This window comes from Pinus tabuliformis, chromosome 3_1 (genome assembly GCF_031772625.1).
Source record: "Pinus tabuliformis cultivar Carrire ecotype Pingquan chromosome 3_1, CPIR1, whole genome shotgun sequence".
Lineage (NCBI taxonomy): Eukaryota > Viridiplantae > Streptophyta > Pinopsida > Pinales > Pinaceae > Pinus > Pinus tabuliformis.
In genome coordinates, this window is record NC_142301.1 from 51,890,086 (window position 1) to 51,917,040 (window position 26,955).

Genomic DNA, 26,955 nt, shown 5'->3' on the forward strand with positions numbered 1-26,955 from the left:
CTCAGGTGTCTCTACCCTCCTTCTTTTCCTTTGTCTCCTTACTACAGTCTTGTGAAGTGGGTTGTAGAACACATCTATAGGAGGAACTTCAGTCACCTTTAGGACGATTTCTGATGTGGACAAAGTAGGAATGATTTTTGTCTGTTGCGAAGTTATCCCTTGCTCATCTATTGGCTCAGACTCTATAATTTTCTAGGTATGTAGAGGAGTGTAATATTTTGTGGTTTCCAATGCATCTTTTGTCTTAGGAGTGTCTTGCAGTTTTTTATTGAATTGGTCCCATTCCTGTGGCAAACTACTGCTTTTGATCTCATAACTGGTATCTTTAGTCGGGTCACTTATAACCTAGTTGACCTCCTGCTGGATGCCACTGTATTCTCGGTGTGCTTTCCCTATATCCAGTGCTTTCCCTGTGTCCACTTGAGACTCTATGTGAGAATTTGGTCCCTCATTGTTGACAGTCACACTGGGTGTAGGTTTATCCTCGGTTTTTAACAAATGTAGCGAAATTATTTCAATCTTTTTGTTTCTGAATTCCTGAAAGTTTTCAAAATATTTAGGATTTAGATTTTTCCTTGCCCTCTCGAACGCTTCATCGAATGATTCAGTTGACTGTAAAAGGTCTTCGAAATTATTAACCTCATGATTAAAGGGCTTAATATTCACCACAGTAGTAATATTATGCGCTATTTTGTCTGAATCAAATTGCCTTTTCGGCAAAGTATGGAACCTGAGGCTCTCTATGCTTAGTGATTCCTTGGTTGCATGATTAAAATTTGCTAATGAAAAGGAACCACATCGAATGAGAAAAGATGGCCACAATTAATTTTTGTTATCTTTTAGGGTCTTGTTCAATCCTTTTCCCATAGTCTGTTGGCCTATTTCTCTTGCTAATAATTTATCAGAGACATACAAAGGGAGGACATGTGGGTCCGTTGTACTGCCAAAAACCTTGATGTATGTAAACCATTCTTCAACAAAATACTTGCCTACTACGAGAAGTTCTGTAGCGGCTTCTTTGGAAAACTTGGGGGCTTTGTTATTAAAAATCAATTGATGCAAAGGCAAAATAACAGCATGGCATATTTTATAAAAATGGGGTATATAATGGAATTCCCAAAGCTGTTTATGGCTTAAGTGGATAGGGGAAGGGTCCTGCAAGGTCCATTTCCAACCCATGATTGGAAATTTAGTGCAAAAACAGATGACATCCACGATGTATGCACGAGGAAGGTTCTCTGTGGAGGAGGATCTCTTCTGACGATACTCAGAGATGGCAGTGGCTAGGTTATCAGATAGGATAGTGGCCCAATTCATTATGTGGGAATTGACACAGGAATCAATTAAAGGAATCCATTCTATGGAAAACTTAGCATTATTAGGTAATCTGTATAGCCTACATAACATAGCAGCTACATATTTGTAGGGGTTTGCTAAGGAGGCTACAGGATACATACCCATTTTATCAAATTTGAACTTGTTCTCTAGTACCCTCCAGCCCTGGATCATCTTGAAAGGTTCTTCGTTTTTCTTTGCAAAGTTGGCCAGGTATGACTTGTCATATATGTCCTGAGGGTCAGGTATATGGTACATTTGCTTTAGGTCTTCAGCTTTGAATGACCCCATGAGCTCCATCCTCGAGTTCCTGAATTGCTTGTCTTCAATACTAAGATTTTCCACCACCCACCTAATCATATCAATATATGGGAGTATTTTCGCTCTTGCTCCTATTCTATGAAGGAAGGAACATGCAGCGTCTTTGAATTGGAGTCCCAAAGTTTTTATTGAGTCATCTGTTGCCTTTACGATGGTAATTCTGGGGCACTCATCCTCAAGCCTGTTGTATATGACTTCCCATGCTATCGCTCCCCCATCGGCGTTGCAAATTGTATAAGAGAATATAGGCGACATTTCTGATATCTTAGACTCTGTAATGCTCTGCTTTTTTTGCTTTTGCATCACCTTTCGCAATGACATGTCTTTTGAATCTTGCCTAGAACAGAAGAGATATATCAGCACGGACGATATAGGGAGGCCGAAAGCTCTCTGAAATGACTTTGAATCGTGGGAGGATTTCGAATGAGATATTCAGCATTAATTAGCCATAACTTGAAACATCATTACCTCTTCTCGGGCTACTAAACATTAATTACCCTGTTGAACCATCATTATTTTATTAAAACATAGTAACTTCCCCGCTTCATGCTTTATTCGAGTGTCACATCTTTTAAATGTTGTAATATAGCGTTGCTTGGAGATAATGCGAAATGCGATTGTGAAAATCGCAATATCGCATTTCGCAAATTGTTAAAGGATGACACAATTACTTGCATTATTTATTTGCGACTCTGCGAAGTGCTATCACATGTTCTCAAGGCATTCTAATCGAAATATCATAGCAGGGAGGTTTCATCACATATCGCAATTCAGGATTTACTTAAAGATGTTTATAATTATCACATGGAAAAAATGCAAAATGTGATTGGTGATAAAGATCCTAAGCTTGGGTTGTTTTCTAAAAGTTTTCAAGGCAATTTCTTAGAGTTAGGATTAATTTTTCAAAGACTAAAAAATTTAAAAAGGGTCCCCATTTATATGTCAAATATCAACCATTATTCGTATAAATAGGGGCAGCTGTTACATAGTACAATAGGTACATACACAAAATAATGAATATGCCTAATGTTTCCATTAAGTAGTATGACAAGGACATCACCATATCCCTTGATTTCATATCCTCTATCATCTCTAAGGTATACCTTCGTACCAGTGCTGGATTCTCTGAAATTTTTAAATCATTGCCTCTTACCTGTCATATGGGAGGAGGCTCCTGATTCCACGAACCAGATTTCTGCTTCATCCTCCTCAGTCGATAGCGCAAAATCAGATACAAATAATCTGATATTCGAATTCTAATTTGCATCATCCAAATGACCTGCATGTTTCTTGTGTCTCTCTTGACCTTCACCAAACTTCTTCTTCCAGCAATGTTTAGCTATCTGACCAACTCTACCACAATAAAAACATTTTGGTCCTAAATCACTTCTATTTAAAGACATACCTTGAGACAGAGGTGGCTTTCTTTGTGGGGTTCCTCCGCTTTTGTGTGTTGCATTTGTCTTTCCTCTGAAGGGCGTCTTCTTTGCCATTAGGGAAATAGCTGAGCTCTGGGGTTTCAAGGTCATATGCCTTTCCTCCTCGTGCATTAGGATCCCTGTATTTTCTTCAAACTTGGGGTATTTTTCTCTTTTGTTAAACCCATTGATGAACATCTCATAGTCGTTGGTCATACCATTCATGGTAATCATGACCAAATCAATATCTGACACTATTTCGCCAATGTCGCCTAGCTTATTCTTAAACTCCTTGACACGAGAGATGAACATTGCTACTGATTCATTCTCATCCATTTTAATGGAAAGAATATTTATCTTTAGAAACATTAGACGATTTGTGTTCTTTATCTCATACAAGTCTTTGAGAGTTGTCCAGATGTCTGTTGCAGATTTACATTCTCGAATATGCGGAATAATGCAATATTTCATAGACAATTTGAGCAGCACCTTTGTCTTATTCTCCCTCTTTTCCCAGTCCTAGATTGTTGTTGTTGTTCCACCTATAGCTAGGGTCGACTTCAACTCATCACCAGTTGCAATCACCCATGCGTTTTGCCCCTCCAACAAGGTCTGCAACTTAAATTTCCAATTGGAGTAATTGGAACCATCGAGCTTATTGCTCTCATTTAGATAAGCCTCTTCCATCTGGTTGTTCATCTTGACAGGTCTCCCTCAAGAAATAAAAAATTGACCTCCAGCAATTAAAAAATGGATCTCCAGATCCAAGGAGCAATCTAAACAAAAAATGTATGTGTGCCTCTAAACCAATTTCTTCTTCCAATAATTAAAACACAGGGATCTATCACCAGATCCAAAACGGTGATCACAAAAAACAAATGGTCATTTTGTTTTAACACAAATCCTTGAAATGAATGATTTAAAAAACAATTTTTTTAAAGCATATATAGATTTGTATTCAAAATCGGGTGAGCTTCCCCTGTGGTGGTAAGAGGGTGAAACATATATTAGAGATTGTGGATAGTGATGTGTTTGGGCCCTTGAAGGTTCCATCATTGGGTAAGTCTGTGTACTATGTATCATTTATAGATGACTTCTAAAGGAATACATGGAAATAGTTCCTTAAGAAGAAATCTGAAGTCTTTCACAGGTTTAAAGAATTTAAGGCTCTGCTGGAAAACCACATAGAGAAGAAGATAAAGGTGCTGAGGACAGATAACAGTGGAGAGTTTTGTAGTAAGGAATTTGAAGAATTATGTAAGAAGTGTGGTATAGCACGGCAGAAGACTACTCCATATGCACCTCAGCAAAATGGAGTTGCAGAAAGAATGAACAAGACATTGATGGAAAGGGCAAGAAGCATGCTCAGTGGTGTCGGGTTAGGACAGGAATTCTGGGTAGAGGTAGTGGAGACAACATGTTACTTGGTCAATAGATCACCTTCATCAGCGTTGGAGGATAAGCCTCCACAAGAGGTATGGACTGGTAAGGAACCCTCTCTTTCACATCTGAGGGTATTTGTATGTGATGCATATGTACATATTCCAAAGGAGAAACGAACCAAGATGGATAGTAAATCTGAAAAGTGCATCTTTATTGGGTATAAGGATGGTTTAAAGGGTTATAAGCTTTGGAACCGAGTAATAAAGAAGGTTGCATACAGTCGAGATGTGTTGTTCAGAGAGGTGAAAGATGTTATTAAACATGAATTACAACCAAAGGAACCTTAGAAGATAGGGTTTGAGCTAAAGAATGAAGAATCAGACTCTACAACGGAGGAGGAATTAGAAGATGAAGAACCACAAACTTCGTGTGTGAGAAGATCAGTTTGAGAAAGAAGGTAGCCAGAAAGGTATAGTCCATCTGCTTTCTGTTAAAATGTTGCTTTATCTATTACTGATGATGATCGCAGACCTGTGAAGGAAATAGTAGATTCAAAGGATGGAAAACTCTGGAAAGAGGCCATGGTTGATGAAATGGCATCTTTGCACAAAAATGAGGCTTGGGATCTGGTGGAGTTGTCGGCTAGAAGGAAACCCATTGGCAGCAAATGGGTGTTCAAGAAGAAGACAAATGCAGAAGGAAAGGTGGAGAAATACAAAGCTTGGTTGGTAGCAAAAGGTTATTCCCAGGTGTCGGGAATTGATTTTGGTGATATTTTTTCTCCTGTTGCCAAGGTAGCTTCTATTAGATTACTTTTATCTGTTGCTGCTACTTTTGATTTTGAGGTAGAACAGATGGATGTGAAGACAACATTTCTTCATGGGGATCTGGAAGAGGAGATCTACATGAAGCAACCTGAAGGCTTTGCGGTGGAGGGTAAGAAAGAACTGGTATGCAAGTTAAAGAAGACTATGTATGGGTTAAAACAGTCACCAAGGATGTGGTATCAGAAATTTGATACATTTATACGGGGACTTGACTTCACCAAAAGCAAAGAAGATCACTTTGTGTATTTTAAATTAATTGGTGACCATGTTATTTATCTGGTCTTGTATGTGGATGATATGTTGCTAGTTGGAAATGACAAAGAAACTATCTAGGATTTGAAGACCCAATTTTCCTCCAAATTCGACATGAAAGATCTTGGTGTTGTAAACTATATTTTGGGCATGGAAATTAAAAGAGATTAGGGAAAGAGGAAGCTCTGGTTAAACCAGAGGAAGTATGTCGTGATAATATTGTAGACGTTTAATATACATGATACTAAACCGGTGAAGGTTCCTACTCCTATAGGTGTAAAGTTATCTGCTGAATAGGGCCCCAAGACACAAGAAGAGGAAGAGGATATGTCCTGTGTTCCATATGCAAGTGTAGTCGGTAGCCTGATGTATGTGATGGTCTGTACTAGACCATACATTGCACATGCAGTGGCAGTATTGAGCAGGTTTATGTCAAAACCAGGGAAGGAGCATTGGACAACAATGAAGCAGGTTTTCAGGTATTTGTGTGGCACTAGTGATTATGGTTTGTGCTACCAAGGAAGACTAGGAGGACAGAGTTTTGGATATCCGTGGCTTTGTTGATGTGGACTGGGATGGAGATCTGGATCAAGGAAGATCTGCAAGTGGGTATGTGTTTAACCTATTTGGAGGAGTAGTCAATTGGATGAGTGAGAAACAATTTTTAGTGGCACTATCAACTACAGAGGCAGAATGCATGAAAGCCACTCATGCAAGCAACGAATCAGTTTGGTTGCAGAGATTGTGTTCAAGTATGGGGTTAGTACAAGGAGCTATAAGGATAGACTGTGATAGCCAAAGTGCAATTTTCTTGGCAAAGAACCCTGCTTACCATTCAAAGACAAAGCACATCGATGTTCAGTATCACTTTGTAAGGGATATGGTAGAAGACAAAAAGGTGTTGCTAGTAAAGGTGGACACTTTGAAGAATACTGCAGATGCATTAACAAAATCTGTGAGCTCTAAGAAGTTCTCTTGGTGTAGAGAAACAATGGGCATTGTAGGGCTAGATAAATGACTAAGCTCTCTTGTGGCCCCCTCTACAAAGAAAACAACAAGTGGGAGAATGTTGGGTTGTGTTATTCTTTCCACTACTAGCCCACATAGTGAACCAGGGGGTTGGGGGGGGCGGCTACCCCCTTCGTTGCGGTGGTTATGTAGTGGGTGGGGGGTCACAAGGGGTTTGAGGGGGGCGGGTAGCCTCCCTCTACGAGGTCTAGGAAAACGCCCTGGGAAAAAAAAATTGGACCCTATATTAGGTTGGGTGGACCTACCTATGGTTTTGTGCATGATTTTCGCACATGGTTTTGGATGCGATGGCTTTCGGTCCATGGTTTTGGACGTGATGGTTTTCGGTCCATGGTATTGGATGCTTCGGCATGTATAAATATGTATTGTAATATTAGAAGGAACATAATGAAAAATCAAGCTGGTAGTCCCAGTTTTGGGATCCAGGGGAAAATCTCTATGTATATGTGTTTTATGTGTTATGCACTCGCATTGTTTATTTTCTGTGTTTTAGAATTCGTATGCAGGTAATTTCTATATGGGGTTAAAATCTATAGGCTATTCCAAAATTGAAAGGCCACCAAAATCATTTCGGTGTGACTTTATCATTACCCAGTAAATCAATTATGGGTACCTGCAATCGAAGGTCAATGATGTTAATGTAATGGAGCTGTGTCTATTTCAACTTCATACTTGCAACGTAGCAACGTCTGTAAATTCCCACCCTTGACCTCCACTTGGAGCAACACGCAGAAACATGTATCCAACAACATGGATAACCAATCCCTTAACTACAAACACCCTCACCAACAATGCCCTTCGAGAAATCAACACGGTGACCTCAGGTATGGAGGCCACACTGTGCCACCGAGAGAGTTGCCGCCATGAGCCAAGCTCAGAGGTTCACCACCTAATTTGAGCTGCCACCAGGATCAACACTTCAGCTTTTAGTACTCCAGCTTTACGCTACACTTTAGCATAGTTTGGTTTTGAGAAGCACGCATCAATGCAATTTGGCCTCCACCAATGCACCACTGATAATGCTCCCAACGATTTCCACCACATGTAGTCAGACCGATCTCCTCCTACAATTGGATCTACTTGTCGGTTTCTCCAACCACGAAAAACTTCCATGTTTTAAAAAAACCACTCAAATCAAATCAGAGCTCCCACAGAGAACATGATTTCAAAAAATTCTCCCATGGAGAGCACGCAAGGCTTTGCAGCAATTTGGAAACCTCCATGCAACTCCTCCAATGACAACCTCCACGAAGCTCCTCCAGGTAGCGGTTGTTCCACCAATTGGACCTTTTCTTTTTCCTATCCCTCGCCTTTTGTTTCCACAAGTAGCCACAATGACCTCACTAGCACTAGCGTGTTTTTCCATCTTAGATCAACAATTTTTGGGCATGATGATCAAAATTGTTGTAAGGGAATGGCCAATCAGCGCGTCTTTCTCTCCTGATTGCGTGCTGATCATCGCCATTCTTCCTTCAGGAAAAGCGATGATGGATGTGAATAATCGTAAAAATAGGCGCTCAAACATGTGACCAGATCACTTGATCTCCATGCACCAACAACCAGATCACTCGATCTGTGGCCACCAACATTCAATCTACACTTGCTCACTCGCTTCGATCATCCACCAAGTGCGATCTTCCACCAAATCCCCACTCAGGGGTTCGCAGACCCTCTCAAACCTGCAGCTCTGATACCATGTTAAACAAAATGGAAGACAAACAAATTATTGAGAAACTGTGAGGAGCTCACAGGTGAGGGATTCACCTAGAGACAACCTCCCGTAGAACGCTCTACCCAAATTCACATTGATCTCAATAATAAATAGTTTACAAGTAATTAGGAACATGAAACTAGTCATCCTAGAAAACACGATCTAAATCCTAATGAAATAAACTCACGTAACTAAAATAAATAACAAAGGAACTTTCTCCATTAATCCCAACATTAAATTTCAAAATTTTAGGTGTCCCAGACATTTTTGATGGTTTTGAATCCATTTCCACCATCAAAAACATGATTCAAACACTGTTTTATACAAGACTTTTTTATTTTTTTTCCTGGATTCTAGCCACTTTTGGCCGTCAAGAAATTCCTCCATGTCCATAGACTCTGTTGTTATTCAATTAAGTTGTAACATAACTATTTTATGTTAAGCCTTAATCTAATTTTTTTAGGTTTTTGGCATATTTAATTTTATTTATCTATTTTTGTTAAATTCATAAAAATTTTGAGTTATAATCTTTGCATAATTCAAATGTTTCCTAGATTATTCAATAGCTAAATTCATTTATGCATTAAAACTGGATTTTAAATAAAAAATAAATAAAATTTGAAAAAGTTTTTTTATCACATTTTGACTAAAAAATCCAACACAGTGAAACAACACCAACTAATTGTTGATATTGTCACTCCATCATAGTGGAACAACACCAATAAGTTAATTGTTGATATTTCCATGGGTGTACGTTAAAGGGCCAACAATTTTCATCTTTGCATATAACATCCAAATATTTTTTCCAACCAACACTAATAACTTAGGTAGGCTCATACATACTTCGATTGATGGAGACTTTACCCACTTAAACAACGTTACTCCATTCCAACATCATCTTCATGACCTTTAAATTTTTTTAGCAAACTCTTTTGTTGGTGTACATGCACTTTAGTTAGATTTAATTAGCTTTAGTTAACTTCAATGCTTTCATGTGGTGTACATGCACATTAACATAACATAAAACATAGATAATTTTAGTTAGATTTATTTAGCCTTAGTGCTTGCATACAGTTAATTTTAACTTAGTTTCTTTATGTATTGATTTTCTCATTAATATTGAGATATTGAATTCATTCTCTTTTCCAAATATTCTTTTTAATTCTTGCAAGTTTATGAAATTATTCTTCAACTAGATCCTTATATGTGCTCTAATAATTTTACATGGTATCAAAGTTGTAGGCGATTGGAGAAAGTGCATGAAATATCTTTTGCAAGTTTGAAGATCAAAGAATTGGAAATCGTTGGGAGGTTTGATTTGCGGATCAGAATATTAGAGAATTCCCGCAATTGTTACTACAACCGCAAGATGAAAGAATGGAATTCCCATTTTCAGCTATTTTCACTCTATATAACTACTTCCAATTGACGCTAGAGATTTTGCTTCACCTCAGAAACAAAGGGTTGTATCAAATAGTTATGGATATGATAGTTGAACCCAATTCTGGCACTGAAAAAAACACAAATACTTCATCAGGATGGACGAGGCTTTTGGTCTTCTATTGTTCACCATATCTCTAACAATGTGTTTCCATGTGGGACACATGTAGCACTCTAAAGGAAGTTTGGACAACCTTGGAGAATAAGCGGGATGAGATGCAAGCTCATATTCTCATAAATGAGCTAAAGTCCTTAAATCCAAACAACTTTGAGAACATTAAGGATTTTTTTACGAAATTCAAATAATTTCTTCTTTAATTACAGGATCGTAGAATCGATAAATCCAAACAAGAAATTCAATTGATCCTTTCTATTTTGTCTAAATTACATTCTGAATATGTTTTTTTTTTTGTTTTTACATTTCATATAGTTAGACTTGTAATTGGAGATAAATGGAAAATGCCCAAACTTGATGCATTTGTTGAGTCTCTCATGCATGAGCAGGATAAGCTCATCAAGACGAGTTCATTCAAGTCTTTGAATGCACATGCTTTTGCAATGCATGAAAGAGGAAAGTTTGAATTGAAACCAAATCAGTAATCCAATGGCAAGATATCTAAATCCAAGAAAGGGGGGAAATTCAAAATCTCCATGTTATACGGGATTTACGATTGTGGAAAAAAGTATCTCCCCTAGGTCGGTGGCTAACCTAGAACAATTGAGAGACAAGGAACCTAATGCTTTTCCTTAAAGTAAATAGATGATGGAGTGAGGCCTACCTAGAATCCTTCACACACTTCACTCCTTTAGCTTGGAAGCTCCAATTCCAGCTCTGAATGTCAAAATTAGAACCTGCAGATTCAGGTAACACAAGCCAAGAAACTATGAGATCTACATAGTATCATCTAAATACTTCATTCAATAGATCAAGATGGTATTGAAATATATGAAATAACAACATCACATATAGGAAAACAATTAGTTCTTTGCATTAACCTAAATGGAAGGAGATTACAACCATAAGTAGCAATTGATCTTGTAGAGGAGCTCCTCCAAGTTATTGACTTGTCCTTTCCTTGTCACAATATGCACCTCCTATCACCTTGAATGCATGAGATAATAACCACTCACCACAACAGCATAAGGGCATAATCACTCTCCAAAATCCAACCCCCAACCACATAGAAGGTTTGGAATATATAGAGAAGTAGCATAAGTTGGGAGGTCTTATCCAATTACCAATCTAGGGTTTCAGATCCACCTCTGATTGAGGGATAGGATAAAAGGATAAGTGGTTAAAACTCCAAAGTAGGGTAGGATAGGATATGAATGTTTTATCAAAGGTAAGTAGTTAAAACAACTTATGGAAACTCCTAGAAGGGGAAGCTTCCAAAATCCCGATCATTCTCATGGATTTCTAGAACCAATGTAGGTGCAAAGGGGAGCAACCTGCTGGTGACCAATGCAAGCCATAGTGGAACAACCTATAGGTGATTGCACCCTAGTAGGCATACATGGAGCATTGGTCCTAAAAATGGCTCAGATGATGCAATTTAAGCTTGAAATTTTGGGGGATGAAGTGAACATGCTTAGGGGTTTATGAAAGAACCATGGCCAAACCAAGAAAACAAGTCCATATACCATTCTAGTTAACTAAGTACATTAACATATATTTTTGACTATGTAACATAGCTCTAAATTTAGTGAAATTACTGGCAACCCAGGGACCCACAAATACCTCCAATCATGGGAATAGTTACACAACCATCTCAAATGAAGTTAGCCATAAATAGCACATTCATTTTGCAACCATGTTGATACTTTCATAATCTTCATGAGAGACAATACTAGTTAATATAGATCCAAACATGAGCAAGTGAATATACTTATTTGAGTATGTTAAAGGTTGGAAATTGAGGGAGATACTTCAACTCTCCACCCATTCGTAAGCTAGTTGCATTGTAGTCTTTCTTGCATCCAACCACCTTCGAGCTAGATCCATGGTCTAAGGGAGTGATTTCTCATAGATTTCTGTTTAACTTCAGCTAGGGTATTGCTCAGTTCTCCAGGAGTGCATAATTTATTTATAAATTCTTTATCAGCTGCATTTTCAAGGAAAGCAATGCATGACCAATAACACACTTTCTGGGTGGTTTATCAACTTACTGGAAAGTATTGGGTGGTTTATCATCTTCCTCAATAAGCACCCAGTGGTTTATGAAATCCTTTCAACAAGCATCCCAATGATTTCCGCCCTTCTTAGTGGTTTATCAACCTTATAGCAAGAACCCAAGTGATTTATCATCCTCCTTAGAAATCACTTGGTTATTTATCAGCTTCCTTGATAAGTTCCCATTGATTTATCGTATTTTTCGGTAAACACTCTTCACCCAATCCCTCCTCTAAGCCTCCCACTAATATTTCCTACATTGATGCTACAATCCAATTGCTCTGATGTATTAATTCTAAGGACCCAACCCCAAACAACTATGAGCTAAAGTTCTTAGTCATAATTCACAAGTCCTTTCCTATGCTCCTTGCCTTTGTCCAATGTCCCCTTCCTCTTCTTCTCCAGGCTTCTTCTTCCTTCCTTTCATGTCGTGGAATGAACCAGAAGAATGGCGATGAACTATTTGCCCCATCATTTCATTTATAAATTCTTGGTGGCAGGGCATTCCATCATGCCAACCCACCCAGTTACAATTCTACCCAACACCATGGATCTACTAGTCCCACTCCTCAAGACATCCAATCAAAATTTATTATATTTTTCAATTACATAACTTTTCAACTTGTCATGATCCTCCATGCTAGCATTACATATTCATAATTTATATTTACAAAAATAGGGGTCAACATAAGGGGTGTTACAAACCCAAACCCATTAGAGGAACACCATCCTCGGTGTTCCTTGCATTAGAAGCAAAAGAAAAAAAGTTAGATTTATATTACAACTCTTACATCTGCTTACTCATCAAATAAAAATGTGTATAGCACCCTCATTTGCTCTACCATTTCGCAAATGGATTTGTATGGTCCAAAGTTCTTCCATTGCACCTTGACCTACTCTACTACTTGATTCTGAAGCACATTCTACCTCCAGTCTAAGATGCACACTGGTTCTAGTTAGAACTCTCCCTCGGGTTCCACTTGTATCACAGATTAGTCACAAATGTGATAAGAATCATGTATGTATTTCTTAAGAAAATAAACATGAAAAACATTATGTGCATTCATTGTGGGTGTTAAGTCCAATGTTTAGTCCATTGGCCCTACTCTTTCCAAGATCTAAAAGGGTCCACAAAATATGAGTGCCAACTTGTCAGAAAAACCCACTTTTAGTGAGCTCTTCCTCACTCTGATGTGGAGATACACATGCTCTCCCACTTGGAATTCCTTATGCATCCTTTGCTGGTTTACGTAACTATTTTTACTATCTTGGGATGCCTTTAATTTCTACTCGATCTTTACCACTTCCTTATTTCATTCATAATGTTAGGTGGAAGAACTATTATGTTCACTAGGTTGTGCCAACTAATCAGAGTGTTTCATTTTCGACCATACAATTCCGCAAAAGGACTCGTTCTAAGAAACTCTTGATATCCATTGTTGTAAGAAAACTCAACCAATGGAAAGAAATCTTCCCACTTATTTAGTTGATGCATGACATACATTCTCATCATGTCCTCCAAAACTTTGTTCACTATTTTTGTATAGCCATCCGTCTAAGGATGATAGGTAGTATGGAAAAGTCGTCAAGTTCCCAAAACCAACAAACTGACTTACAAACGTTTGAAGTGAAATTATCATCTCGATTAGATATAATCTTCTTAGGCACACCATGCATTATGAATATTTCCTTAATGAATATATGGGATATGTCAATGGCCTTGTGAATGGACTTGATAGAGATGAAGTGAGCTTCATTACTTAGATTTTACATCACCACCATGATGGCAACATTTTTTTTTGCTATATTTACCACTATTGTAATGAAGTCCATGGATATGACTTCCCACTTCCACTTAGAGATTGGGATTGGTTGCAACAATCTTGCTGGATTTTGACATTCCACCTTTACCTATTAGCTCTCTAGAAACTCAACAATATCTTCAACAACATCCTTCTTCAATCCTAGCCAATAATATGTTCTATTTATAGTTGTTATCATATTTTGATAACCGTGATAACATAAGTATGGTTGTTTGTGGAATTCATGCATGCTAAGCTTCCTTAAATTTGCTACATTAGGCACATATTTTCTAGTTTTGAACAGTAGCATGTTATCATCAGCAAGTTTGTAATTCTTTGTCATGAATCCCTCTAGCTCTTTTGCAAACATGTCTTTACATGCTAGTAGTGCTCATCATGAGGTAGCACCTCTTTAATACTTTCCTTGATTTGAACTGTGCAAGTACTAAAGGTTTCGAAGCTAACCTCTTGTAGACTCATACTAAGTGCATCTTCCACTTTATTTTCTTTCCCTTTGATGTGTTTTATCTCAAAATCAAACATGTTAATCGAGGCCAACCATCTTGGTTTTCTAGAATTTAGCTTACGTTGGTCAAATAGATACCTCAATCCCCCACAACCTACCATCAATACAAACCTTATACCCAATAGATAATGCCTTCACATCTCTACAAGTTCTAAATCATGGGTAACATAGTTCTTCTCGTGTTCATTTAATTTCCTTGAGTCATAGAAAACCACACATTCGTATTGCATTAGGACTCTGACAAGTCCTTCTTTGTAAGAATTTGTGCATACCACAAGATCTTTATCCAAGTATGTTATCCTTAAAATAGGTGCACATGTGAGAAATTTTTTTAATTTCTCAAAACTCATTGCACATTCAGGTTTCCACTAAAATTTTAACACTTTTCTCTACAAAGCAGTGATTTCATGTTCAATCTTTGAGAATTCATGAATGAAACTTTGGTAATATCTAACTAGCCCCATGAAATATTTGACCCTTTTTATATTTCAGGGAGTGGTACACTCCATTATAGCTTTGATATTTTCAAGGCTAGAGCCACTTGTTTTGATATAACATTCCCTGCATAATGAACTTAGGTTTGGAAAAATTCACACTTGATGAGTTTTGCATAAATCTTATCCTCCCTTAATAATTGTAATATTTCTCTAATATGGTCTTCATGCTCTTCTTTGTTTTTTGAATATATAAGGATACCATCTATAAAGACCCATACGATTTTTTCCAAATAAAGTTTGAGGACATTTTTCATCAAGCACATGAACGACCAGGGAATTTGTAAGCCCAAATGGAACCACTACAAACTCATAGTGGCCATATATAGTCCTGAAGGCAGTTTTGTGAATGTCATCATCTCTAATCCTAAGCACCAACATAACACTTGAGAAATCCTTAATATAGTTCTAGATCTTACTGGTATGCCTCATCTCCCTCAAACGATCTCTTACCACCCATCCATGATTCCCTGATCCAAATTGCACGTAAAAGGTCTCTTTTAGCTCTACCCAAGTCACAATAATTTTCGTGATGCAACTAACTACTAAGTCCTCAACTTGGGTTCTCCACAAAATTTTTACTTTTCCTATGAGATACATGGTCATTATTGACTTTTGTCTCTTCAGAACAACCCTTCATTTGTTCCAACATTTGTTCCATATCCCAGGAGAAGTTTCCAAGCACCTTAGCATCTGTAGTCCTGTCATACATAACCAATTCTTTCGACTTCACCTTCATCAATGAATTCCTTGAAATCTTCACTATGGTCTACTTCAATATTACTATGGTGTCAACTTGGTCCCTTGTGTCTGTCACGAATGACTTCACATGATCCTCCATGTCCTTCATCCAATCCTCTTGATCATAGGCTTATCTCACTACATAATCAATGGAATAGAAACCTGCTTCAAGGGCTCCCTTAATTTCTTGAATGTCTACTCCTATTTCTTCAAACTCCTTCCCATGGAATTCCATACCAACTAGCATTTTTTCCAAGGTTCTCTCAAGATCTTGGACTTTCTTAGATAGTGTCGCGTCTTCTTTGTCCGATGGGTTAAACCTAGTGTCCACCATCATGAACTATTTTTTTCAGATGTGACCATGTCAGGCTCACTTCAACTTCAACTAACTGGAACTTGTACCAAGAACCAATAGCTAAAACCCATTTCCCACCTAGAAATCAACTACAAAATCCCCTCACCCAATAACCTACAACAAAAATGCAACTGTCTCTGCAATATTCCTTAGGATCTTGCTTCTTCCAATACCATCTATACTTTCAGTTCCTTTACTTGTATGTAGAGTATTATCCACTAAAACTAGATCTGAATGCTTGAAGAGAAATGTTTCCAACTCTTCTACCTTCACTTGTATGTAGTGTGAATATTAGCTTTGATACTAGATCCATATGGTATAGAGAAACACTATATCTTCTTATGTGTGGTAGCTTTGATACCACTTGTCATGATCCTAGGGACTCCTACAGTTACGAGGTGCCTTTTGGGCACACCAAAATCCTTTGAGCATGCGATACTGACATGTTTCACCTCTGCCTCATGGAGAACAAAGTTAATCCACCCGGACTATGCCTCATAGTAAGTTCATTTATATAATTTATATACCATTAGTTACTTAGCAGAATATCATAAGTCTCTGATATAGTGGTAGTAATCTAACTTTCTTATCTACTTCAATTAATCTTTCATTCGTAACATAACATGATGCTCATCATATGCAAGACATGAATTCTCCATGAACGTCATCATACACATTCACAAATTCATAGAAACAACCCTTTGACCTTTTGCTTTATTAATAAGATACAAATTACAACAATCTACCAAGAAAAAGGCTGAAATTGCAAGAGTACATAGAAAATTTAACTAATACAGAGAAGTTTGAACCTTTTTCCTCCCTTTTGACCCCACCCAAAACTATTTAGCACCCTAATAGGTCATCTCAACACCCTACGGATCATCCAAGCACGCCACAGGGTGTCTCAACACCCCAGCAAGTCATTGTCACTCGTCTCATCCCATCCTCGACTAGTGGCAAGAGTTGGCTCAGGTCTACATGACCACAGACCCAAAGCCTTGCTCTTTTTGCTCCCTTATACCCTTCGTTCTTTCCTTGGACCTACCCTTTGCACTTACTACAATGTGACTTTGGCTTGACCTAGAAAGTTTTGTGTTCTGCCTTGTTTGACTTTATCCTCTCCTTTCTGCGGCTTTCATAACTACATGGGTCATCTCCTACCCATTTGGTTGCCATCCTTCCAATCTCAGGTCAACTCACCTTCGTAGGTTGGGTGCCTTGGATTGGGCTGACTCTATCGTCATACCCAAGTTCTCTTACATTTACCCACTCATTCCCTTCAGTTGTCTTGCCATGCTGCTCCACTTGTTCTAGCCAACCTTCTTCCATGTCTAGTTGACATTCCACTCACCCCATGTTTCCTTTCATTTTACCCAATGTGCCCTAGGCCAACCTATCCTCCACTTAGTTTCTCGTCTCAAGAGCACCTTGGCCTGTTTGTTGGAAACCTTTAAGCACTACCGGGGGCGGGGAATCAATATTGTGACTTATTATCAATTTTTTTCTTTTATTACTTCAGCGACTGAATCATGCATATAAGCAACAACATATTATATCATCACATGAATATAACAATGTAAGCAGCTAAATCAAACAACAATGAGAGCAACAAAACCATCAAACACAACCATATAACCCATCACACAAGAGACAAGAGATATCTGGTGGAAAAACCTTCACCGGGAAAAAAATCTCCCTTTTTGTTGTTGCGCTGCTATGAATCTTCTATTAAGCAAATATGGTCTTTTACATAGAGTTGCGAGTACATATATATTCGTATCATTGTTGACAAGAAAATATCATAATAGTTTACCACAGAATTTGTGTGTATACCTCTATTATGCTATAAGTTGTATATTCATGTGTCCATTAAAAGAAGCCTTACTTATAGCAATGGATTAATTATATGTCTAAGAAGGTGATGAATATGGTTAAAGTAAATAATTTTTTATTTTTTATTTTTCTATTATTGTGTGTTAATGGTTGTTACACAAAATATTTTAAGTTTTGTTATTTTTTATATTTTAGTTTTGTTAATTTTTTAACTTTTTATTATAATTTTAAAAATTTTATTTTATTATAATTTTATTAAAAATATGGATTTGGAGTATTTCTTAAAATTGTTTTGTTTAGAAGATTGACCCTATTTAGGAGATGGGAATGGACTGGAATGATGAACCCTAACCTTTTGGCTGCCGCCTCCCTTCCTTCGGTCGCGGCATGGCCACTGCTCGGCCCTGATGCTGACGGAGGAGCGCGTTTCAGCCACAGGGCGTTGGTTTTTCCCTTAAGCGGTGATCTGCAGGTATTTCATCATTTTCTGAGCGCTTCCCTCTCTTCTTTAGCTTCTGCTCGAGTTTCTGGGGTTGCCAGATTGCGGCCCTCTATGGCTTCTTTTGGCACCCATCGCCCCCGTCAGAATGCAAACATGATGGCTAAGGATGATCAGGCGGATCATTCTCACGCTTCTCCTCAGAAGGCGGCAAATGGGAAGACATTCTATGATCCGAAAGGTTGCTCAACCTTATTATTACCTTCTCTGCTCCCCAAGAATGGCCAATACTCTGGTTTTAATCTTCAGAATTCCCTCAGAACCCTGGATCTATCTTGATGGTCCATATGGAGGCTTGATAGAGCGGGATGCATCGATAGTCTCAATGATGATGGAATACCCCCATCATCTCCTCTCATGCCCCTGCGGCAAGTTCAGAAAAAGAATACCCAACAAAGCTCCTACCTCCTCTCGTCTCAGATCTGCAGAGGAAAGAGGAACTCTGATCTTTTTGTCTCGTTTCAGATCCAAATCAAGCTCATCTCTGGCAAAACTCTGCTACAATGGGTGAACTCTTCAGATCTAGTGCAGGACCTCAAGCATGCTCTGGATCTCAAGCTGGGGATCCCCTCGGCAGCTCAACGACTTCTCTACGAAGGTAAACAACTTGAGGATCTCTACTCTCTTTCTTTTTACAGCATTAAGAGAAATGCTTCCATTAGTATTGCCCTTCATTTGAGAGGGGAGCTGTAGGACAATCCTCCTAAGCCAAGGCATACTCATACAAAGAGGCTGTCCATGCACAGAAGCAGGAAAAAACAGTTCCACCAGTTCAGCCTCCCAAACCTTTTCTGGTGGACAAATTGGAGGAAACCCCCTCCATTGAAATCGGGCATCCAACGCTGGATGAGCAAACCCAAAAGTACACAGAGCATGGTATTATATGTAGGTTCAATGGGCTATGGCTGCGCACAGCAGACCTCTACCAGTGGATTCACTCTAACTGGACCAACAATTGTCAAGTTCTGTTATGCGCAAACGGCTTTTTCATTACAGTGTTTGCTTCTGATGAGGACTACCAAAGAGCTTTAAAAGCAGGGCCATGGTTTTGGGGCTCAGCAGGTCTATTCCTCACCCCCTGGTTCCCAGACTTCGATCCATCTACAGCAATCATCACCAAGCTCCCAATCTGGGTCAGACTTCCTAATCTCCCGACACATCTATGGCACTTTGCGGTGTTCCAAGGGATAGGTAATTCTCTAGGCCGCTTTCTAGACACAGACACGTCTAGAGGGGAAAAGGGCCTATACACTTTTGCGAGAATCTGTGCAGAAATAGACATGAGCAAAGGTCTCCCTGACAAGATCAATCTCAAGATTGGAGACTTCTACTGGACTCAGAACTTGGATTACGAGAACACAGCCTTCTGCTGCCGCAACTGACATCACACAAGGCACCCTCAGAGCTCTTGTCCCTCGATGCCTGGCCAAAAGAAGAAAGCCAATCCTAAGCAGAAATCCAAAAGCTGGAAGCCTCATGACCCTCCCCCCATGGACGATTTTGATTTCAGCTCGGATGAAGAGGAGGAGAATGAGGAGGGAGTGGCTGCAAAGATGGCACAGGATCCGCCCTCGGCTGAGCCCGATAATTTGTCCATCCAGCCATTCTCTCATAAAAGAATTCATGAATCTTCTACCTCGGATTCAGATAAGGATAACTCTCAGTCAGCCCAGCTCAGTTTGCAATCCATGCTAGCTCAGCAATGCCCTCCTGAATTGGTCAAAGTTGGTAAAAAGAAAGGGAAAAAGTGTCGAATAGTTGACTCTTCCCATGTTGGGTAGAATCCTATGCTTTGATTTTGCTCCCTAGTTCTTCTAGTTACTTCCTGCTCAGCTCTACTCTCTTCTCTCTTCTTCTAGGAGCCGAGGTGGATAGCCTATCCTTTCCGGCTGCCTGTGCTCTTGCTTCTCCTCGCTGTGATTTGCTGTTGTACAATACTTTCTATTAATAGATTTAATCCTTACCGAGAAGGAATAAAAAAAAAAATTTTGTTTTGTTTAGTAATTCCAAGTGGCATAATTTTCCTTGAATATTAATAGTGACGAGTCAACTTGCATTGGTGAATAGTAATCAAAAATAATTATACTCACTACTATTTTAACAACTAAATTATTAAAAAAAAAATTATCAAAAATTTATTAAAATTAAAATATTCAAAATATTTAAGTTCATTTAAAAATAATCAAAATTCAGCATCTGACCAACAATAAAAAAAAATAGTAAAAATCATTTTATTTTATTTTCAAGGAGAACCACAATTATCTCCACTCAACTAATTATACACGACTATAATTTTTTTCGCTGAATTATAGAGAATGGTGGAAGAATTTTAATGCAGTGGAATGCACTGTCTAATGCAGAGTTCCAGGTTTAGCGTTGAATCGGCCGCCATGTACCTGGTTAACAGCAAATGAGCTCCTCCGATTCAGCTCAGACGAAATCCAGGAAGAGTTCTACAGGGTAACACAATTAGTCGTCTGTTTCAGCTAAGGTTTAATTGTTATTGCTCGTAATATATAAACGCTTCTGATGTATACGAATTACAGTCTCTGTCACTCTAACTGGTATCTTGAATTCAGGTCGCTGGTATTTAGGTGAGTGTTTATATGCACGTGAATAGATGTACTTGATTGATTCTGGTTCATCCATCGGTACTCCATTTCCCTGACATTTGATTATTTCATAGAGTGCAGTCTTCATTCCCTGCGGGAACGGTGTAGTGGAGCTCGGAACAACAAATTTGGTGAGACATCATATTATACCTACCTAGCCATGGGATCAGTAAGCACCATTCGTCTACATTCTGTTAATTCCATGGTTTCACGTTCAGGTTGAAGCAGATGAGCAGAATAAATTGAGAATTAGAAGCCTTCTGGAGAGTATAACTGCGTCAAGTAATATTTCTGTCCCCATAACCGGGGCGAGTATATCAACTTCGTTTTGTTCCTCGTTGTTATCATGTTCCATTGACAGCCCTGGGATTTCATCCAGGGTTTCATATGTACAACATCCCATTCACAGCCCTGAGAGTTCATCCATGGTCTCATATCTACAATATCCCTACAAATCTCCATACGATCAAATCAATATACCGCAAGATATTCTCCAATATTCTACGCCATCAGTGGAATTGGCTAGTGGATTGTATCCATACCTGCAAACGTTGCAATTGCCTTCTTCTTCCGGCCTTTTGATCAGAGGCCATGATCATGAGACGACAATAGTTCACCCAGGTTCCTCGACTCAGCAAATTAGCGTCCCAGGTCTACTGCATTCCCCGCAAGCCAGTGGCTTCGATGTCGCTTCGTCCGCGAGGAGCATGATGCTCAGCGCATTTGACAGGCAGAGACCACCAAGTAAAGTGCTAAACCCCTCCATGGTTGAGGGTCAGTACATGTTGAAGAGAAGCCCAGCAATGTTGAGTAATATTCATGCAGAAAGAGCGGGATCATAAACCTCCATCTTGTTGGAATTTTCTGATAAATTCCATAATCGACACACAAAAATCGCACTCTGTTTTTACACAGAAAAATAGAAAAATCGCTTGCTGGAAACGGTGTTTCAGCAACACAGTTTTTTTTCAGTTGCTGAAACAGGTGTTTCAGCAACGCTGATCGTGGTGTTTCAGCAACGTAAATTTTTGACGTCAAGTATTTTTTAAGTTACGGTGTAACAGCAACAGGAAAATAACTTGCGTTTAATAAAAGTAAACTAACTGTTACAGGAATTTCATAAGAGATTGTGCTTGAAAAAAAAACGCTGCTGTTTTACACAAATAAGATCTGTGTTCTCTCTTAGTAAACAAACATAAAACAAATTACATACAAATCTGCACTGCTGTGCATTTTTGCCTTTCCGCTCTCTGCTACACTGTTGCGTTTACACTGCTGTGCACTGCCGTGCCTTTCTGGAAGAATTTATCTTCACGCTGCTGCGTGCTCTTCTCTGCTGTGTATCACTCTGCTGCTACAGCTGCTAACATTAAAACAGAACTGCTGTGCGGTATTTATATGCTGAAAGATATTTGATTAAAACAATAAAATATTACAAAATATCTTCTAATGTTTATCTCAGAATTTATTGCAGCAAGGCGGTGATGCCTTTATCAAAAAACAAGTCGGCTGTCTGCAGGGGAAATCAACTGAAACTTTAATGCATATTAATGTGCAGAAATATCAAAGGCGACTTGGCTGCACCGAACAGCCTGTAACATTTACTGCAAATCAGATTCCTGTGCAGCTGTTCATTGTTGCAGTTGGAATTAAATTCCAACACTCCCCCTTAATTTCAACTGCTGCATACCCAGACATTTTCTGAAATGATCAAAACCTTTCTTTGCTAATGGTTTTGTCAAGATGTCTGCAAGCTGATCCTCTGTTCTGCAGTGCTGCAAAACAATCTCACCATTGTTAACCAATTCACGTATGAAGTGATATTTGGTGTCTATGTGCTTTGTTCTTTTATGAAAAACAGAGTTTTTAGACAATGCTATTGCTGAGCTATTGTCACAGTAAATGGTTGTGCCATTTTCTTGTTCATGACACAAATCTTTGAGAACTCTTCTCAGCCATACTGCTTGGCATGCTGCTGCTGTTGCTGCCACATACTCTGCCTCTGCTGTTGACAAAGCCACAACTGGTTGCTTCTTGGAAGCCCATGAGATGGCTCCCGATCCCATATGAAACACATATCCCGATGTGCTTTTCCTATCATCAACACTTCCAGCCCAATCACTGTCAGTGTAACCTGTCAACATGAAACTTTCAGAAGAGGAGTATAAAATACCAAACCCCTTCGTTCCATTCACATACCTTAGAATTCTCTTGGCTGCCTGCCAATGAGTCTCTTTCGGTCTTTCCATAAATCTGGAGATTAAACTCACAGCGTGCATAATGTCCGGCCTAGTTGCAGTCAAGTACATAAGGCTGCCAACTATGCTCTTGTACAATTTTGGATCAAAATATTTGCTACTGTCTTCTTTGGTTAATTTCAGCCCCACTACTGTTGGAGTCACAGCAGCCTTGCTGTTCTGCATGTTAAATCTCTTCAAAACAGTTTCTACATATTTATCTTGAGAAATGAAAACACCATTTTCACTTTGGTCTACTTCAATTCCAAGAAAATATCTTATGAAGCCCAAGTCAGTCATTTCAAATTCACTCTTCATGACTGCTTTAAAATCAGCAATGAGAGAAGCATCATTGCTAGTAAAAATCAGATCATCTACATATAAAACAACAATAATAATCTTACCGTCATTCTGTTTTATGTAGAGCGTGGGTTCACCATCACACTTAGCAAACCCATTCTCAATCAGATAAGCATCAATTCTGCTGTACCATGGTCTTGGAGCTTGCTTCAGCCCATAAAGAGCCTTCTTCAGTTTACAAACTTTATGCTCTTGTCCTTCAACTTCATAGCCCGGAGGTTGATCAACATAAACCTCTTCTTTTAACACTCCATTCAGGAATGCAGATTTAACATCCATCTGATAAATCTTCCATTTGTGTTGTGCTGCAATAGACAACACTGTTCTGACTGTTTCCATCCTTGCTATTGGTGCAAAGTTTTCATCATAGTCTCTGCCTTGTTGCTGCTTGTAGCCTTTCACAACAAGCCTTGCTTTGTGCCTGTCAATCTTACCTTCAGCATTACTTTTGGTCTTATAAACCCACTTAACTCCAATGGCATCTTTGCCTTTAGGGAGATCCACTAACTCCCATGTTTTACTCTTCTCAATTGCACCAATTTCTTCATTCATTGCTTCAATCCATTTATCTTCATTTACAGCATCTTCAAAATGGATTGGGTCATCAATATGACAATACAAAGCAAATAATGAATTCAGACCGGTATTGTTACTTACCTCTCCTTGTTCATAAATTTCATTCAGATTTCTGAATCTTGGTCTTCTTGGTGTGCTTGGAGTTCCATCCGAACTTGAGGGTGTATTTGATCCCTGTGGTGTTTCAACAGTAGCTGTTTGTGGTGTAACAGCAACTGTTCTTCCTTGACTTCTCAAGGCTGTTCGGATTCCAGCTTGTGGTGTGGTTTGTTGTACTTGCTGTGGTGTAGGAGGAGCCACCAAGGAAGGATTATTTGCTGCTGTCCCTTCCTCTTATTCTTCATGAGACAGTATTGTCTTCACATTCACTGTTTTTTCCAAGCTTCCATCCCAAGCTTCATCTTCAATGAACTGCACATCTCTGCTTACTATTAACTTCTTGGTGGATGGATTATAGAGTTTGTATGCTTTTGACTCATCACAATAGCCAATAAAGACACACTTCTCCCCCTTACTATCAAGCTTTTTTCTTAGCTGATCTGGTACATGTGCATATGCCACACAACCGAATACTCTCATGTGAGTGACAATTTGCTTTTGACCACTCCATGCCTCTTCTGGTATTCTGTTCATGACAGCTTTAGTTGGGCATTTATTCAAGATGTAAACTGCGCAAGTAACAGCTTCTGCCCAATACTCATACGGCAAGTGTTTTGCCTTCAGCATACTTCTGACCATGTCAAGAATGGTCCTATTCTTTCTTTCAGCAACACCGTTTTGCTGAGGTGTATACCTTGCTGTGAACTGCTTTTGTATGCCATTCTCTCTGCAAAAACGCAGAAATTCTTGGGAGATGTACTCTCCTCCTCTATCTGTTCTGAGCACTTTGATATAATGCCCACTCTGCTTTTCAACAAGAGTTTTGAAGTGGCGGAATTTCTCAAACACTTCACTCTTCTGTTTCAGCATATACACCCATGTCTTTCTGGTGTAATCATCAATAAAAGTTAAAACATATCTATTTCCAGCAAATGATGGTATTTGCATCGGTCCACACACATCAGAGTGAACAATTTCCAAGGGTGCTTTTGCCCTTATACTCTTTCCTGCTGGAAAGCTTTCTTTATGTTGCTTGCCCAAGATGCAGCCTTCACAAAGGCTGTCCGGTTTCTCAATCAACGACAATCCCTTTACCATGCCCTTTCTGTGCAACAGATTCAGGCCTCCGAAATTGAGATGTCCAAATCTCAAATGCCACAACCAATTCACATCTTTCACCTGTTCTTGAAAGACTTCTTGTGTTACAGCCGCAATAGTTCTGCCTTCCTTCAAATCTACCCTGAGTTTGAGAGGAAACATTCTATTGCTGGTCATCTGCACCTGTGCAATGATCTTCTTACTTGGAGGTATGTCTCTGATAGTACACAAATCATCTTTGAAGAACACGTTGTAACCTTTGTTCATGAGCTGTCCAATGCTCAAAAGATTACATTTCAGACCAGGTACATAGTATACAGCTTGCACAGTCATCTGTTCTCCATTTTTTGCTCGGATATTGACACTGCCCTTACCCTTGACAGTTATATTATCATCAGTCCCTGTTGTTACCTCAGATTTCACATTTTCATCCAGATTGGCAAACATTGCAATATTTCCAGTCATGTGATTACTACAACCTGAGTCTAAGAACCAAAAATCATCTTGTTTGTCTTGTGCTATGTTACATGTTAACAGCACATTCTTTGGGTTCTTATCTTCTTCATTTGCAAAATTAACATTCTGCCTATTGTTCATGTCATTTTGTTTTTTCTTGCATTCATTGGCATAGTGCCCAAATTTTTTACAATAATGACATTGGACTTGGGATTTGTCATACCTTTGTCCATGAGCTTGCTGTTTGCTTGAACCTTCAGCTTGGTTCTGATTGCAGCTCCTTCCGCTTGTGCTAGCTGGATAATTTCTGCCTCTGTTTTGGTTTCTTCCACGACCTCTGTAATTTGCTCTGCTTCCACCTCTTCTTTGGCCAAAAGACATCTGAGTCTTGAATGCTTGCTCAAAAGAGGAATCTGTTCCTTTACTCAGTCTGTGTTCATGAGACAACAGAGAAGCACTCAGCTCATCTACCGTGAACTGTGAGAGATCTTTTGTTTCTTCTATTGCCACCACAATAGATTCAAACCTTGAGGGTAAACATCTCAAGATTTTCTCTACAACCCTTCTATCTTCAAGAATCTCACCATGAGATCTTATCTGGGTTATCAAGCCAATAACCTAGGTGAAGAATGAATCTATTGTATCAGATTCCTTCATGCTGAGATTTTCAAAGTCTCTCCTCAACATCTGCAACTTTGCAGTCTTCACCTTCTCCATGCCTTGGTAGGCATTTTGGAGAATATCCCATGCCTCCTTAGATTTTGTTGCTGCTGCAATCCGCGGAAAAACACTTTCATGTACTGATTGGAAGAGGAAAAAGAGGGCTTTGGCATCCTTCTTCTTGTCACTCTTCAACTGGTCTCTTTCTGCTGCTGTCAAAGCAGCCAGTGCTGTTGCATCTGCAGGTTCAGCATAACCTGTTTCAACCAGCTCCCATATTCCTTGAGAAGCAAACAATGCTTTCATTGTTATGGACCAATAACTGTAATTTTTCCCATTAAACTGAGGCAGTTGGGGATTTGTCAAACCTGTTCCAGCATCTGCCATCTTAACCTGTACTGGTAAAGAAAAGGTACTGACTGTATTTTGAAAAACAAGCAAAAACTTTCTCTGCTAGAAAAATCTGCTTAACAAACTTCTTACAGCTCCTACAGTGAAAAACAATCTCTGTTTTTGACTCACTGAGTGCCTAGACTAGCTCTGATACCATGTTGGAATTTTCTGATAAATTCCATAACAGACAGACAAAAATCGCACTCTGTTTTTACACAGAAAAACAGAAAAATCGCTTGCTGGAAACGGTGTTTCAGCAACACAGTTTTTTTCAGTTGCTGAAACAGGTGTTTCAGCAACGCTGATCGTGGTGTTTCAGCAACGTAAA

The 26,955-nt window shown here is 39.0% G+C and overlaps 1 protein-coding gene across 1 annotated transcript in view; it reads left to right on the forward strand.

Moving 5' to 3' along the window:
- LOC149185721 (uncharacterized) overlaps positions 1-26,955 on the forward strand; it is a 41,806-nt gene that overhangs the window by 13,286 nt on the left and 1,565 nt on the right. Inside the window, exons 3-5 of the mRNA XM_089409120.1 lie at positions 20,497-20,611; positions 20,823-20,879; positions 20,967-21,578. Of these exons, the coding sequence (XP_089265246.1) occupies positions 20,497-20,611; positions 20,823-20,879; positions 20,967-21,578 (784 nt within the window). The remainder of the gene's footprint in view (positions 1-20,496; positions 20,612-20,822; positions 20,880-20,966; positions 21,579-26,955) is intronic.